This window comes from Abramis brama (assembly GCF_963993115.1).
Source record: "Abramis brama genome assembly, chromosome: 10".
NCBI lineage: Eukaryota > Metazoa > Chordata > Actinopteri > Cypriniformes > Leuciscidae > Abramis > Abramis brama.
Window position 1 is genome coordinate 26,458,696 of NC_139972.1, and position 16,181 is coordinate 26,474,876.

The following is a 16,181-nucleotide window of genomic DNA, read 5'->3' on the forward strand; positions in this document are numbered from 1 at the left end:
AAAGTAGTTTACAGTGCTAATTTGAATTACAGTACAGTAAATCAAAATACAGTAACTTGCTGGCAACCATGCTGCCAGTACTGTAAAAATACAAGAAAATAGTTAACAATGAGGTTCATTTTCGTGTTACATAGCACATTTGAGCTTCGGCAAGAACCAATTAAGTTATCTCTTGTGTGTTACGCAGCACGTTTGAGCTTCGGCAAGAACCAATGAGGTTTATTCTCGTGTTACGCAACACACTGAGATTCATTTATAGGGTTAAGTATAAAAGTATATATATGTATTGAAGTATAGTTGATCAACTTTTTCACTGTTTCTCAGGCCGAATGTGTGTGAGGAGCAGGAGATGTCTATGCTGGGATTGAGGCAACCGTGTGTTCAGGCGGTTACTCGTATGGTGAAGGTGTGGCGGCAGGGCTGTTCTTCTCAGCACTGGTGCATGGGCTACGAGAGGAGGTGAGACACACTCCAACAAAAACTATTTACATTATTTCCATGTTTAAACATCTCTCAGTCATTATCCTTTAAATCATTTCCTCTTATTACTATTTCCCCTGAACAATAATCTCTTAAGTCAGAGCAGTGACTTTTATTTAAGAGATTTGCTTTCCTACCATTTAGTAGAACAAAATTTGTCAATTACCATAGCAGATGCTTTCCATTGACTTAAGTACACTGATATGAAAGCTCTTCTGGAAATCTGGGGTTAAGTGATTTGCACATGGTGATTTAATAGATTTAATAGGAGTCATAATAACCAACTATTGCTCCTCTGAAAGCAGACCTAATTTCACACTCTTCGTCAACATATGTTCTTATTAAACATAAGACTTCTATCTGGCATGCTGAATACTGACCTGCTGATCAATTTAACCAAGAAAATTGAGCAAAACACAGTAACTACGACAACACTGAAATAGGAGAAAAATAGCTTAAAAGTTTTAAAGGTAAATTTGTTTTTATTCTGAGCACTGTCACAGGAAAGAGCTCATTGGTTCAAAGAAAGAAAGAAAGAAAGAAAGAAAGAAGAATATATTGCAAAATAATGCAGTAGCCTATTGGAAGTAGCCTACAAAAAAAACTTAATAATGTAACACAATAGAAACTAATTCCAAACAATGCATATTTATTACATGGCTTGGTTGAATTCCAATGTAGAATGCGGTCTGTTATTTCTTGTTAACAGACCGCTGCGAAGTATAACACACCGTTGCCATGAAAAACAGAGCGTTGCTATGGACGCGGAACGGACTATTTTCTTTTTTAAATCAATAAAATCCTTTTTAAATCAATATTTTATGTCAATTTATTTATTTATTTTGTATTTATACAATTATTTTTATATTTATTTACATTTTACGAAGGGGAGAATGATCATATTTTACACCTAAAAGATTTAAAACCACTGGACTAGAGAGAACCGCGTGCACTGTGAATCGTTTAGAATGGTCATGTGAACTGGTTCAAAAGATTAAATGAAAAGACTCGACTCAAACCAACGACTCGTTCACAAATCGGTTAGGTTCTTCTCACAGAATGCATTGCTATTTTGTTCCACTATGCTGCTTTTTAAATGCGCTAGACAGCTGTGCCGCGTCTGGCTGCTTTTAAGCGTTTTTTTGCGCATTGTGATCACGTTTTTAAGTTAAAAGAGGTTCAACAATCGGACGATTTGGCAAGTATTGTGAGCGCGTTTAGAGTAACGTTAGCAACTGTATAATTTGACGGCTCTTCCTGTTATTACGTTATATCCGGAGCACAGAATGAACAATAAATATTTTGTGGTTAAATGTTTTTTTAAAAAAATCCCCTTTTATTTGAGCAATGTTATGTAGGCCTATGTCTCATTTGTCATCGTCAAACAATTTTTAATTATTATACTATGTTGCATTAGGCCTATATCAGCCTCTACACATAATTAACCTATTAACTCTATTTCTGCATCTATTTCTCTATCTGTATGTCTATCTCAGGACAGGCTATTATACAGTGTATAGGCAGGTGTATAGTATGGAGATGCAAACAGTCTACAGGTGTTGCCCAGGATGGATGCAGAGAGGGGAAGAGAGAGGCTGTCTTCATAGTGAGTATCATCATAACACTGTATGTGTGTGTGTTATGGATACAGAGTATCTGAACAGTGCGTGTTATCTACAGGAGTGTGTTCTTCTGGTACCTGCTTTAACGGTGGGATGTGCTCTGAGACCAGTGATCAGCTATGTCAGTGTCCAGAAGGGTTCGAAGGAACGCGCTGCCAATACGGTGAGTCTTTCATGCCTTTTGAAGGGGTTGAAGTTTCAGCGCATGAATAGTGGCTTAATTATCTCTTGAATGTTCTAGAGTGGGTTCTGTGGTCATATCTTCATTGATCTGTTTTAGGTCTGCTGCATGGGTCAAGCTGTTCGCGTTTATGCATATGAGTTTGTGTTGATGCATCTGTACATTAGAGTGTTGTATATTTCTAAGCCGAGGTCAACTGGTGTCTTTGAAGCTTGTTTCCCTGGTGTTTCTCCTCCCACACTCTCTTTCCGCCACCTGTGAGTGCACTAAAGTGAGTTTTCTCAGGCAAACGTCACTGTGGTTTGTTAGATTCTCACTTGTTTCTGCCTCTCATGGTTTGTTTTGACAGCAGATGTGAGGTTTTCACACTGTGAGGTGTCGAATGAGAGTGTATGTGTTCTGGTGGTAAACATGGTTTACCAGATCTGGTTATCCGTTTAACAGCAAAGAGTTTGACTTCAATTGAAATCAGCAGAGTAAATATGCCTTTGAGCATTGAAGAAGCCTCCACACAGTAGTATGTGAATGAGATTTCGAGTTTGTGTCTTAACAGTAAACCTCTAAGTTTAGTCAGTGATTTGTGTGTGTGTGATCTGCCTAAAGCAGCTTTCCTGCTGCGGTTTTGTGCTAAGATGGAGGTTTGTGCTCCTAAAATGCTTTCTCAGAGTTTCTAAAATTAAAGTTTTCTTCTGCATGTCTGTAACACAGAAGGCTGATGGCTAAACAGTACGACGGTGAAATGACTGTGATGAAAAATGTCTTTTCCATGTTGGACTGGTAAACCCATTAAGCTCATTTGACTCTGTGTATATGTGCATGTGGAAGAATGTTTTTACAGTGCTCTCTTTCAATAGACACTGCCACTGTAGCCCAGGACACGCTGTAGCTCATCTGCCCTTTCCTGTTGGACTGATTTGCTGTGTTTAAAGGCCACTGGCCACGTCTTAGTATTCCCTGCTTTCTCTCTCTCAGAACTATTCATACAATAAGAAAGTTAAAGGAGTAGTGTACCCTCATGTTGTTCCAAACCTGTAGGACTTACTGTCTTCTGTGGAACAAAAAATGAGATGTTCGATAGAATGTTCAAGCTGTTCTTTATAATAAAAGTGAATAGTGACCAGAGGAGCTGTCAAACTAAGGAACAGTATCAGTACACAAATGTATCATAAAAGATGTGCATAGACTATTTTTATGGTACTTTTATAGTGTTCTTTGATCATTTTCGAAGCTTGAAAGCTGCTGATGTTTTATAGGCAGAGCAGTGTGAATATTATTCAAAATAAATTGAAAATAAAAAAGGGTCATGAATTTATAATGACAATGCCTAACTATTTTTTCATCTTTTTTTTTTTTTTTTTAAATGTATGAACATTGTATATAAACACACACCTGTGCCTTATTTAGATATTAGAGGACAATTTAATCACTCTTTAATAGAACAGAGACTACTGTTAACTATTAACTATGACTTTGGCCTCAATAAACTCCTAATTGCTGCTTATTAATAGTTATTAAGGTAGTTGCTAAGTTTAGGTAGTGGGTATGATTAAGGGATGTAGAATATGGTCATGCAGAAAAAGGCATTAATACGTGCTTTATAAGTACTAATAAACAGCCAATATCCTAGTAATATGCATGCTAATAAGCAACTAGTTAATAGTGAGAATTGGACCCTAAACTGAAGTGCTACCGATATATTAAGTATCAACTTGATTTAAGTCTCAACATTGTTTAAGATTTTTCTCCTCAAATTGCTTAGAAGAAATGAAAATAGACACATATGAGACAATTGTTGACAAACAGTATAAAGCTAGAAAATGAATTTGGTCAGAAGATCTCAGATCATTTGGTCTTGAAATCTTTTGAGGAAGCCTGCAAAAAGTCTTCCTTTACTCTCCATTTAAAAATGTAAAAGATTGTGTTGTTCTATTAAACAACAGTGTCTTCCTGGTGGGGTTGAAGAGACTCATGAGAAACAAGCTCTTCACTGTCCATTACTGCAACTTCCCTGTTTACAGGTTTACAATATGTGCTAAGCGGACAGTGTTTAAAGATGTGTCTGTGTGTACTGAGTGTGTTTGATACAGTTTGCCTGAGGGTTTCCTTTCCTCCATCTTGTTTGCTCTACACTGGAGTTAAGAGCTACAACCCCACTGAGGGTCCTGACTCTACATACTTCCCTGGAATACCACAGAGTATTGAGGAGTTCAAGAGTTACTGATCCACAAACAACTTGTTTAGGCACCTCTATAAATTGGGTCACATATCTTACATTCTTTGCATGGACACACACATATATCCATATATTATATTCTTATATAGTCCAGTTGACATCTTTATAAATTTCAGTACAGCCCCAGCCTCACTGTTTTGAATGCAGAAAGGCATCATTTCGTTTAAAGGGATAGTTCACCAAAAAATGAAAATCCTGTCATCATTTACTCACCAAACCTGAATGACTTTATTTCTTCTGCAGAACAAAATAAGATGTTGTTGTTTTGGACCCTATTGACTTTCATTGTATGGACAAAAAAGTTCAAACATTCTTTAAAATATCTTCTTTTGTTTTCCACAATAGATATAAAGTCATACATGTTAGGAATGATATGAGGGTGAGTAAATAATGTGAGAATTTTCAGTTTTAGATGAACTATCCTTTAATCGTTTATAATGTTACACAATTTTGAGTGTTAATGTAATGTACATGTATAATGTCATATGTATATCGACATAGCTAAAATAAACGCATTTAATATATTTGTTTTCATAGCCTTGGAGGACAACATTGGGACAGAATTGGGACAATTATATACATTTTTTAATAATTAATAATTTTTGGATTTTTCATCTGATTAATCAAAGAAATAATCAACAGATGAACTGATTATCAAAATAATTGTTATTTGCAGCAGTACTTACGATTTTTTTTGGCTGACTAACCTAGCAACCAGTCAGAAAACCCTACATGCTTAAAAATAAAGGTTTTTATTGGCATCTATGGTTCCATTAAGAACCTTAAACATCCATGAAACCTTGCCATTGCACAAAGGTTTCTTAGTGAAAGAGGGTTCTTCAGATCATTAAAATCATTCTTTTATGATTTGAAAGGTTCTTTGGGAAATCAAAATGGTTCTTCTATGGCACTGTAGCATCATGGCACAGACTAACATGAGCAAGCGCCAAAAATGTAAGGATCTTGTTGCCCAGTATTGTTTTGTCTGCATGGCCTTGAATATGTCAGTAGAAAATAACATTAATTTCAGAGCTGGAGAAAGTTTTAATGAAAGATTTATCCTCAGAATAACATGTCCTGATCAATCATGCGCAATGAGACCCGGAACATTTATTAAAGGAGAACTCCGGTCAATTTTAACATGGAGCTCATTTATTTGTAAATTTGGAGTGCTGTCAATACAGAGAACAACGACAAAAATCGGTGTTGCCTACACCGTGTTATCCTCTTTTTAAAATTTGCACCCTGTTGACTTCAATGTGGCAAGTTTTAAACCTGCTTTTAGCCTCTTAACATCCTTGATGTGTCATTACAAGTGCCCAGCCATGTTAGATGATTCCTTCAGAGTGAACACGGGTGAATCTGACTGCAGTAGATGTGAAAGATATGAATAAAAATGATGTTATTTCAGCCAGCGCACATACCTGTATTTACATCCTGTTTTCGGTCGAAGTCCATAGTAATCGATTGTCGAGTTCACGCGCGTGATCATAGGTAACTAAACCTATGCGTGCAAATTTTAAAAAGAGGATAACACGGTGTAGGCAACACCGATTTTTGTCATTGTTCTCTGTATTGACAGCACTCCAAATTTACAAAAAATGAGCTCAATGTTAAAATTGACCGGAGTTCTCCTTTAAGAAAGAGTCAATTGTTTTTCCAGTTTTCCACTTCCTCATTACTCTATTCAATGTCTTTATCCATCAGTTCACTCACCTTTTCTGAACTAATTATGATTGAGGTCCTCAGATAGATTACTTTCTGTTCAAAAGCTTGCTTATCCAGGACGGACAGACCTTTCAGTGTAAGTCGTACTGACATGCTCCATATGCTGGTTTGGTGAGAAACTCCTATTTGAACAAGAACTTCACTGCTGCAGGACGCTCTGGTAATGAAATCAGCGTCCTTGAGAGTGAGGAGTGAGTTTCCTGGTCAAAAGGTTATATCTTGAGTGAGTATGGCACATTTAAAACTTTATTCAAGTGAGATCTTCAGAAGAAAATTAATTTAACGTCTCCACTCAGCAGGTGATCTCAGTTGAGAGACAGAGAAACCAAATCCTGCTGTGGAGAAACATGAACCGGTTGTGTGTGTGTGCTGGAATGTTCTGTTGCTTTTAACACAAAACCCTCTAGACCCCTAAAGATCTGTCTTTATACAGTATTATTAGCGGTCAGTATTCAGTGTTATAAATGAAATACAAGTTATTGAAGGAAAATTATTATTGCTTATTAGTGATTCATGAAACTTAGACTAAATGGAGCTTTCAACTTTGTCTCAGATCATGTTTCTTCTAAAATTCCTTATAGGAGAAATAAATAGACAAAATAGAGACACAGAAAAAGTAGAGCGCTATAAAATTGATCTTGATAGCAGATAACAAGCTGGAAGACAGTTTATATTGACTTTTGATTGCAGACTTTGGTTGGCTAATATGAGCACAGTTGAGACATTATTGAGATCTCTTCTGAAACTCTTGAAGAGACAAAAGTGAGATTAACTAGTGCGATATGGTCTTTAATATTTTTGTTCTTTAGAGGAACCAGTTGAAATATTTAGAGGGATCTTCTTGATATATTTATATAATTAATATAATTAATATAATTGATACTTTCAGCAAGGACACATTAAATTGATCAAGAGACAGTAATTTATTTTAATTTATAATAATTTACAATATTACTGCTGACCTCTTACTGACCACATTTTGTCTAAGTAGGCTTGTTAGGTCTTGGCTATATAGTTTGTGAATCTCCATATTTGATTACCAAAATGGTGGTCATTTGTTTCCTCTTCATAATTAGTTATTTTCATGGAGTCAGTAAAGCACCTATAACTTAATATTTGATCGATTATTGAAACATCCTGTTGGTAGCTGTATACAGATCATCTGTTAATTGCGGAAACCCGTAATTAATGTACAAATGCTTGCCAGATGTTTCAAAGTCCCTTGCTGTTTGAAAAGAAGTCATGCTTGAATGTGAGGCCTAGTTTGGATATGTGTGTTTATGTAGGATAATACAGGGCCAAATGCAATGATCTGTGTGATCACTATACAACAGAATACATGCTGAGAGATGGGCAGACAGTTGCTGTACAGTTACAGTATACACAAAACTATCTTTTTCTCTGATAGGACACACAGTTTGCTCAAACGTTTTGTAACTGCTCTGTCTAACCCATTAAAGAGGATTTCCCAAAGAAAGGACAGGGGATATTCATGAGAAACTGCTGCTTTTCCTCGAAGCATTCATAACCCTGAGAGATAACCAAATGACTTTACCATGCATTGAGACAAAGTAAAAGGAATTAGAGAGTATGAAAATACCCAATCTTTATGGTGTTATGTTTCCTTTGAGACTCATTTGTGCATTTAAAAGCAGTAAGAGTTTATGTCTAAAATTAAAAGGTCTAGCTGTGACAATAATCCTCTTATTTACTTCTGAGGGGAAAAAGACACTATGTAGGGACCTTGTGAGGTCTTGTCAGGTGTCGTCTGCAGAACGCATCAGGCCAGTTGTACTGAGATCCCATGAAAGAGGAAAGATAGCTACGGTTATTAGATTTCCGTTCACCTCTGATCGCTCTGGCCCAGAAATTTCGGCCATCAGTTTATATGTGATACATCTGATCTCAGTATTTAAATGAAAGTCAGAAAGAGATGTGTTTTATATAGCTGAATGAATTAATGGATTGTCAAAAATCCCATACATTAAAATACTCATGAGAGGAGTCTTGGGAGCTGGTCCATTTTAACTTGAACCAATAACCAACCAGAACACCTCAGCAAATACAGTGAGGAAAATAAGTATTTGAACACCCTGCTATTTTGCAAGTTCTCCCACTTGGAAATCATGGAGGGGTCTGAAATTGTCATCGTAGGTGCATGTCCACTGTGAGAGACATAATCTAAAAAAAAAATCCAGAAATCACAATATATGATTTTTTAACTATTTATTTGTATGATACAGCTGCAAATAAGTATTTGAACACCTGAGAAAATCAATGTTAATATTTGGTACAGTAGCCTTTGTTTGCAATTACAGAGGTCAAATGTTTCCTGTAGTTTTTCACCAGGTTTGCACACACTGCAGGAGGGATTTTGGCCCACTCCTCCACACAGATCTTCTCTAGATCAGTCTAGATCTTCGCTAGATCATTGGGCTATCGCTGAGAAACACGGAGTTTGATCTCCCTCCAAAGATTCTCTATTGGGTTTAGGTCTGGAGACTGGCTAGGCCACGCCAGAACCTTGATATGCTTCTTACAGAGCCACTCCTTGGTTATCCTGGCTGTGTGCTTCGGGTCATTGTCATGTTGGAAGACCCAGCCTCGACCCATCTTCAATGCTCTAACTGAGGGAAGGAGGTTGTTCCCCAAAATCTCGCAATACATGGCCCCGGTCATCCTCTCCTTAATACAGTGCAGTCGCCCTGTCCCATGTGCAGAAAAACACCCCCAAAGCATGATGCTACCACCCCCATGCTTCACAGTAGGGATGGTGTTCTTGGGATGGTACTCATCATTCTTCTTCCTCCAAACACGTTTAGTGGAATTATGACCAAAAAGTTCTATTTTGGTCTCATCTGACCACATGACTTTCTCCCATGACTCCTCTGGATCATCCAAATGGTCATTGGCAAACTTAAGACGGGCCTTGACATGTGCTGGTTTAAGCAGGGGAACCTTCCGTGCCATGCATGATTTCAAACCATGACGTCTTAGTGTATTACCAACAGTAACCTTGGAAACGGTGGTCCCAGCTCTTTTCAGGTCATTGACCAGCTCCTCCCGTGTAGTTCTGGGCTGATTTCTCACCTTTCTTAGGATCATTGAGACCCCACGAGGTGAGATCTTGCATGGAGCCCCAGTCCGAGGGAGATTGACAGTCATGTTTAGCTTCTTCCATTTTCTAATGATTGCTCCAACAGTGGACCTTTTTTCACCAAGCTGCTTGGCAATTTCCCCGTAGCCCTTTCCAGCCTTGTGGAGGTGTACAATTTTGTCTCTAGTGTCTTTGGACAGCTCTTTGGTCTTGGCCATGTTAGTAGTTGGATTCTTACTGATTGTATGGGGTGGACAGGTGTCTTTATGCAGCTAACAACCTCAAACAGGTGCATCTAATTTAGGATAATAAATGGAGTGGAGGTGGACATTTTAAAGGCAGACTAACAGGTCTTTGAGGGTCAGAATTCTAGCTGATAGACAGGTGTTCAAATACTTATTTGCAGCTGTATCATACAAATAAATAGTTAAAAAATCATACATTGTGATTTCTGGATTTTTTTTTTTTGATTATGTCTCTCACAGTGGACATGCACCTACGATGACAATTTCAGACCCCTCCATGATTTCTAAGTGGGAGAACTTGCAAAAAAGCAGGGTGTTCAAATACTTATTTTCCTCACTCTAATAACACGCTGGCAAACACACAGAATAACATTGCAATGGGGTGCACAATCTACAGTGACAATTTTTATATATATTTATATATATATATATATTTTTTTTTAAATGGTAAAAATAGGTACATAAAATATTTTGCAAATATAAAATATTGTCTTTTTTTTTTTTAAATGTATGTATATGTTTAAACCTAGGTTATTTTAATTTATTTGTAAATGTTAAATTTTTTATATTGTTATTTAAGATTTATATAAAATCCTTTGTTTCTGATCTGCAACAAAGATCAACCAAGTCCATTACCCCAAAATTACAAAACATGTTTTATCTAGTTGGGCAAAATTCAGTTAGTTGGGTATACTTAGGAGACAATTACACTTTAAAGCATCCATGTGAAAACAAACCTGGAAAGAGACGAGGATTTGGGGAGAAAAACAACAGATTCTTAGTGCATTCCAGTGATATATATCGTAAATTAAATCGGGAGAGAGCTATGGAAGCTTGTTTCCGCCACAGAATAAAACATTTTAAAAGATAATTGCGACTTTTTATCTCACAATTGCGAGTTTACATCTCGCAATTCTGACTTTATTTCTCAGAATTGCGAGATATATGAATTGCGTGAAATAAAGTCGCAATTGCGTGTTATAAAGTCAGAATTGCGTGAAATAAAGTCGCAATTGCGTCTTATAAAGTCAGAATTCTGTCTTTTTTTCTCGCAATTGCGACTTTATATCACGCAATTCTGACTTTATAATACGCAATTGGGAGATATAAAGTCAGAATTGCATGATATAAAGTCAGAATTGTGAGATATAAACTATTCTGAGGTAAAAAAAAAAAGTCAGTCTTTTTTTCTCTCTCTTAGAATTGGACTTTATATCTCACAATTGTGAGTTTATATCTCACAATTCTGAGAAAAGATGTCAGAATTGCGAGATATAAAGTCGCAATTGCGAGAAAAAAAGTCAGAATTCTGACTTTATAAGACGCAATTGCGACTTTATTTCACGCAATTCTGACTATATCTCGCAATTCTGACTTTATAACACGCAATTGCGTATTATATAGTCAGAATTGCGTGAAGTGTTTTATGTGTGAGACACTCCAAAAGATGTGAGGCGCAAGCGTAATGGTAAAATGCATCTGTCTTGCTCATGTTTAATTAAAAAAAACATTAGAAAAGCATTGCAGTGGAATACAATAACACATTCTGTGTTGTACATTCTTTGTGGCATTCAGTATACAGAATATGTTCAGCTCAAAAACCTCTTTAAAAGATGTAAATGTTTACAGAATGTTTAAATATTACACAACACAAACTGAATTAGTTCAAAAACCTTTTAAAATGGTCTTTCCATTTGCTTTTCATTTCCTGTTGTTTATTCTTGTTTTATTTCTAGATGTTTTTCATCGCTCTATTCCCTGTTCCTGTTTCCCAGTCAGGGCCAGAGCAAGATTAATGACAAAGGTTTGGATACAAAACAGATCTAGAAGTTGAAAGATTTAAAATGACAAAGAGAACGATCACCAGGTGTGAAACGTGGAAAACAGGGGCCTAAACAAGCTAAACAGATGGCGGAGTGGATGTTTATTCTCAGATGTATTTGTGTGTGTGCATGTCAGTCCTTATCAAGACACACATTTTAGCCACAGCAAACTAGTTTTGTGAAATCACTTAAAGGCATAGTTCACCCAAGAAAGAAAATTCTGGCATCTTTCTCTGCAAACCTGTATAAGCGAGTGAACAGCACCACAGTTAGAACGCCTAACTTCTCAGAACATCTGTAAATCTGTCCTTGTCTTTCCACAGGAAAGATGTTGTCAGCACTCTGTATTATTATGGGATGTTTGCTTAAGGTCAGTGCCGTGTCGTAGAGTCAAAGGTTGTGAGGGAGAAGAAAACAGAAAGTAGAAAACAGATGGAGATGAGTGAAAATATATACATGTTCTCATTTGATAACATTCAAAATACAGATTTTTATAATATTAGATAGTTGATGTTCAAATTATAGTCAGATGTGAAGTTCATCTGGTGATGCTGTGTTGCCTTAGAAACTAAGCGTGGGTGTGGCCTGAACCTTCGCTATGGCGACCCATCCTTGGTTTCTGAGGCTTCACAGAAAAACACACTATCAAATAATTGTATTTACTGATTGATTTTTAAGAAAAGTTTCTTTGAACTTAATGTGAAACATTTTTGCTTTCAGCTGTTTGGACCAGCTTGTACCTATTACCTAAGTCTGAGCGCTGCATGGTGTGTGTTTGGTTGTGTGGGGTTTATATAAGTGGGTTTGTTTGTGTGGTTTGTCTGTTTATGTCTGTGTGATGACATTTTTTCACAATTATGCTAAAATGACTGCAAAAGGCATGAGACGGGAAACATTTTTAGAGAAAGTCTTTCAGAGATCTAACCAGCATGCTGGAGAGAGGGAACTAATCAAAATATAAAGAGGAAGTAGATGGATAAAGAAAGACAGATTTTCCAGATGGATTTAAAGTGAAATATTAGGAGGAAATGGGCATCAAATAACAAGAGAAATAAAAAAATGGGTGACATTTAAATCAAAATCATCTAAAGTACTTGATAGATGGGAAAAAATGACCAAAACTCAAAATGTAATTGGGCTATAAAATTTGATTTTGTCTTTTTTTTATTAGCATATTAATGATTTAATGTTTCCAAAACACAATATAAAGATTGTAATAGTCTATATGGATGCTCAGGGTTTTTCTTTCTTTCTTTCTTTCTTTCTTTCTTTCTTTCTTGTCTTTTCAGATATAAACGAGTGTGCGGTCGAGAATGGCGGGTGTGAAGGCACGTGCTGTAATACTATTGGCAGTTATTACTGCAGGTGTCCTGATGGTAGTAAACTCAGAGATGATGGGAAATCCTGCCAAGGTAAGCACACACTCACATCCGAGTTTATATTATGTTTCTGAGGACAATTAACCTCTCTATAATCAGAGTGACCCGCTTAAAACAAACATTCGAGAAAGGAGCCCACAGGGGTCATAGACTGGATTATTTTATTATTTTATAATGGTGCCCTTACAATGTTAGTATGATTTTAACATCAAAAATTGTCATGATTTATAAATAAAAGGCATTTTTCCAAGCCTGATTTTAGCCTCTTATTTGAACGCTCTGTTTTAAGGGGCGTGTCTGCTGTGAGACTTCAGTGTAACTGCTGTGATTGGCTGACATGTTTGCATATGAAATAGCTAGTATTACATGTGGAACTCTCTCTAAAACTTTTACTACGTTTTTACTATTACAGCTATCGAGATTAACGAATGGTGAAAAGTATTGTTATAATTTAAAAAAAGTATTGTTACACTATCATAATGATCTATTCCCATCACATGAAAGGTTGCAGTGATGAGCATTGAGCAGATGACAGACAGTCTGTTGATCGCGTATGAAATTACACCTCTGGCTTTCACCAAATAACAATGCAAACACAATATAAATACAGTAAGAGCTTCATTGTACTGTACATTGTAACAGCGTCATGATTTTGTGATGATTGATTTCAACGAGTTTTGGCAAGTGTCCAGATAAACTCGTGCTGTTTGATTGACAGCTTGGGCAATTGGAAAGGGATCACTTTTGATCACTTTCGTCTTTGATCACTTTCGTCTTTGATCACTTTCTTTATATAATTTAATCACAGTTTAAGTAAGATTATTTTCATCCTACTAAGAGAAACGACATGAAGTTGATTGTTTAGTCACTGGCTTGATTTACTGATGCATAAACAGTATTGAACGATATTTTGAGAGATAATCTGTCTGAACTTGAATAATTACATCAGAAATCACTGATCACAGATCAGGCATTAGAATAAACATGGCTTCCTACATGTTTGTGGCGTTGCTGGCAGATCCATATTGTAAAAGTCTGTTTGCAAAGCCTGCGCCGAAATTTGCCAAATAATCAACCGTGAAATACACAGAATAAAGATGATGTGTAATGGGCTTTGTGTGGGCAATAGTGCCTGAATGTGCTGAGAGAGACGGTTCTACATCTGTGTCCATCTCAGCTGTTAGTGTGTAAGTGTGGGAATGATGATCCGGCCTGCTGTCTCAGGTCCTGCTGGACTGAAAGGCTACAGGTGAGGAAACAGGTGTATAAGAGATGCCACATTTACACTTCTAAAGTGGCTATTAGGTGTCTTTAGTTTAATGCTGCTCTGAGGTGGCATAAATTCATTTACACAGCAATTTCAATAGATTAATTTTATACTAGGGACTAAGGTGGGTCAAAGCAGGCATCCTTTAGTCTTGCTTTTCATTTAGTCTTGCTTTTTTTCCAGCATTACGTCTTTACACAGGCACAGAGCAGCCTTAAATCAGCTGTGTAAAGATGCCTAGCTAGAAAAAGAGAGAACAGAACACAGAGTTGCAGCAGTTCTGTTATTAGGTCATTCTGATGAAGAAATACTATAGAAAATGCAGGCTGGTTAAATTAGTGCTGTTAATAATTTGATTATGTTAATTGCATGGGCAAATATTGAAGAAAAAAATGTGGAAGTTTGTTTGAAAGATGTTTTTTTTTTAATGATTTCAACTATATCCACTATCTAGTAATGTAAATTCACAGTGGTATTTAGTAATTGAAATCTGATAATCTTCATGTCTTGTAATCTTCTGACTCTGTAATGGCTGCTTTCGATTTTTGGGAAATAGTCAGATGGCTGTAATTGAATTCATTAGAGTCAGAAGGTTTAATTATTGCTAATGAACCACATTCAATAATCCAGTCATGGGGCAGGCAGTACAGCACTTGACCCATAGTTCGTTGACTGCATACATGTAGGAATCTGTAGGAATTCATCCCATGACAAGAGTCTGACAAAACCCAACACTGAGGAAATTGTAAATGACCTCTCAAATAGATACAATATCATGTATTTTTGAACATTTGCAATGGCTCCCAACAATATATCATTTCAGTGAAGTAACTTGTGTTGATCTTGGACAGAGTTCTTTGACAAAGCAGAACGAATTTGGACATTATATGCACACACATGTGAATGTGTTCAGCAGATGTTACAGTATATACTGTACCTAATTACTTAGGAATGAATGATCAAGTATCAGACAGCAGCTGTCTCATTCTAGAACATCGCAAATTTCTCTGAGAATTCAAAAGTTTGACATTTTAAAGTTGTCATTGTTAATTTTCATTTGAACAAAGTTATATTTTCAATACAAAAACTTAAAAACAAGAGTGAGATCTGACAGCTCATTTCTGTTCTGTTCTTCTGACAGTGTGAATTTATGATAGGAAACCTGTGTTTTAAAAGATTTCAGATGTATAAGATGAATTAACTTTTGTTCATTACAGACTTATCCATAACTCCAGACGCTTTTCTCCTCAGACATTACCTAAGGCTTCTTTTAAGTACGGTTTTAAAAGCAAACATCTGTTAAAGCATTAAAGAATTGTATGGCATGAAAAAAGGCTGGTCACCATTAATCTCATGTATATAAGCACATTCCTCATAGTGACAGTTTTACTATTATTATTTATGGCAAATCTCTTATGCACTGAACATGATAATGTTTCATACAGAACAGAGCGAAAAAGTAATATTTCCAAAAAGTACCTCTATTGTCATGTTTTTCGGACATGTATTTGATATCTGAAGTACCATGCTTACTAGCAGAAAATCATTGATTAAATTATTTATAAAATAATATATGAATTATTATTTTGTATTTACCAGTGATTTTACCACTTGGATTTTTTTTTTTTTGCTGTTCACAGCCCCTATCAGGAACGATCTCCAATGCTGTTGCATTTTGACCCACAGCCATATTTAGACATTAAGTGAATGAATGAACGAATGAATGAATTTAGAGACAAATGCCCTTTTACAAAGTCTTGATTTTGTTTTTGGGGTCTACTACAGTTGTGATGGCATTATAGAAGAAAACTCAGCTGTTATCTTATAGAAGGTTGCAGGGAGCCAATAATGTGTTTTGGAGAAAAACGTTGATTTCATAATGTGATTTTCCCCCCACATTTTTTGAATGAAAGATCAAAGGGATAAATAATGCAGATTTATTTTTTACAGCCATCATATTTATCAGGGGTGCCAATAATTCTGACCACAACTGTAAAATAGGTGTTCACTCTTGAATGTTCAAAAAACACCTTATTTTATTTATTTTTTATTTATTTATTTTTTTAGATATTTGACATTGTTGCAGCACCCCTCTTTTCAGTCTGTCAGTAACGGTCTATTTAGTT

The 16,181-nt window shown here is 36.2% G+C and overlaps 1 protein-coding gene across 2 annotated transcripts in view; it reads left to right on the forward strand.

The window, feature by feature from the left end:
• The window catches only part of egfem1 (EGF-like and EMI domain containing 1), a 51,469-nt gene that overhangs the window by 3,674 nt on the left and 31,614 nt on the right, over nucleotides 1-16,181 (forward strand). Inside the window, exons 2-5 of one of the 2 annotated variants that reach the window (XM_084126508.1) lie at nucleotides 325-459; nucleotides 1,977-2,086; nucleotides 2,161-2,265; nucleotides 12,699-12,821. In XM_084126508.1, the coding sequence (XP_083982634.1) occupies nucleotides 325-459; nucleotides 1,977-2,086; nucleotides 2,161-2,265; nucleotides 12,699-12,821 (473 nt within the window). Of the gene's footprint in view, nucleotides 1-324; nucleotides 460-1,976; nucleotides 2,087-2,160; nucleotides 2,266-6,359; nucleotides 6,468-12,698; nucleotides 12,822-16,181 lie in introns of those variants that run through there. The other variant, XM_084126509.1, reaches the window with a different exon arrangement.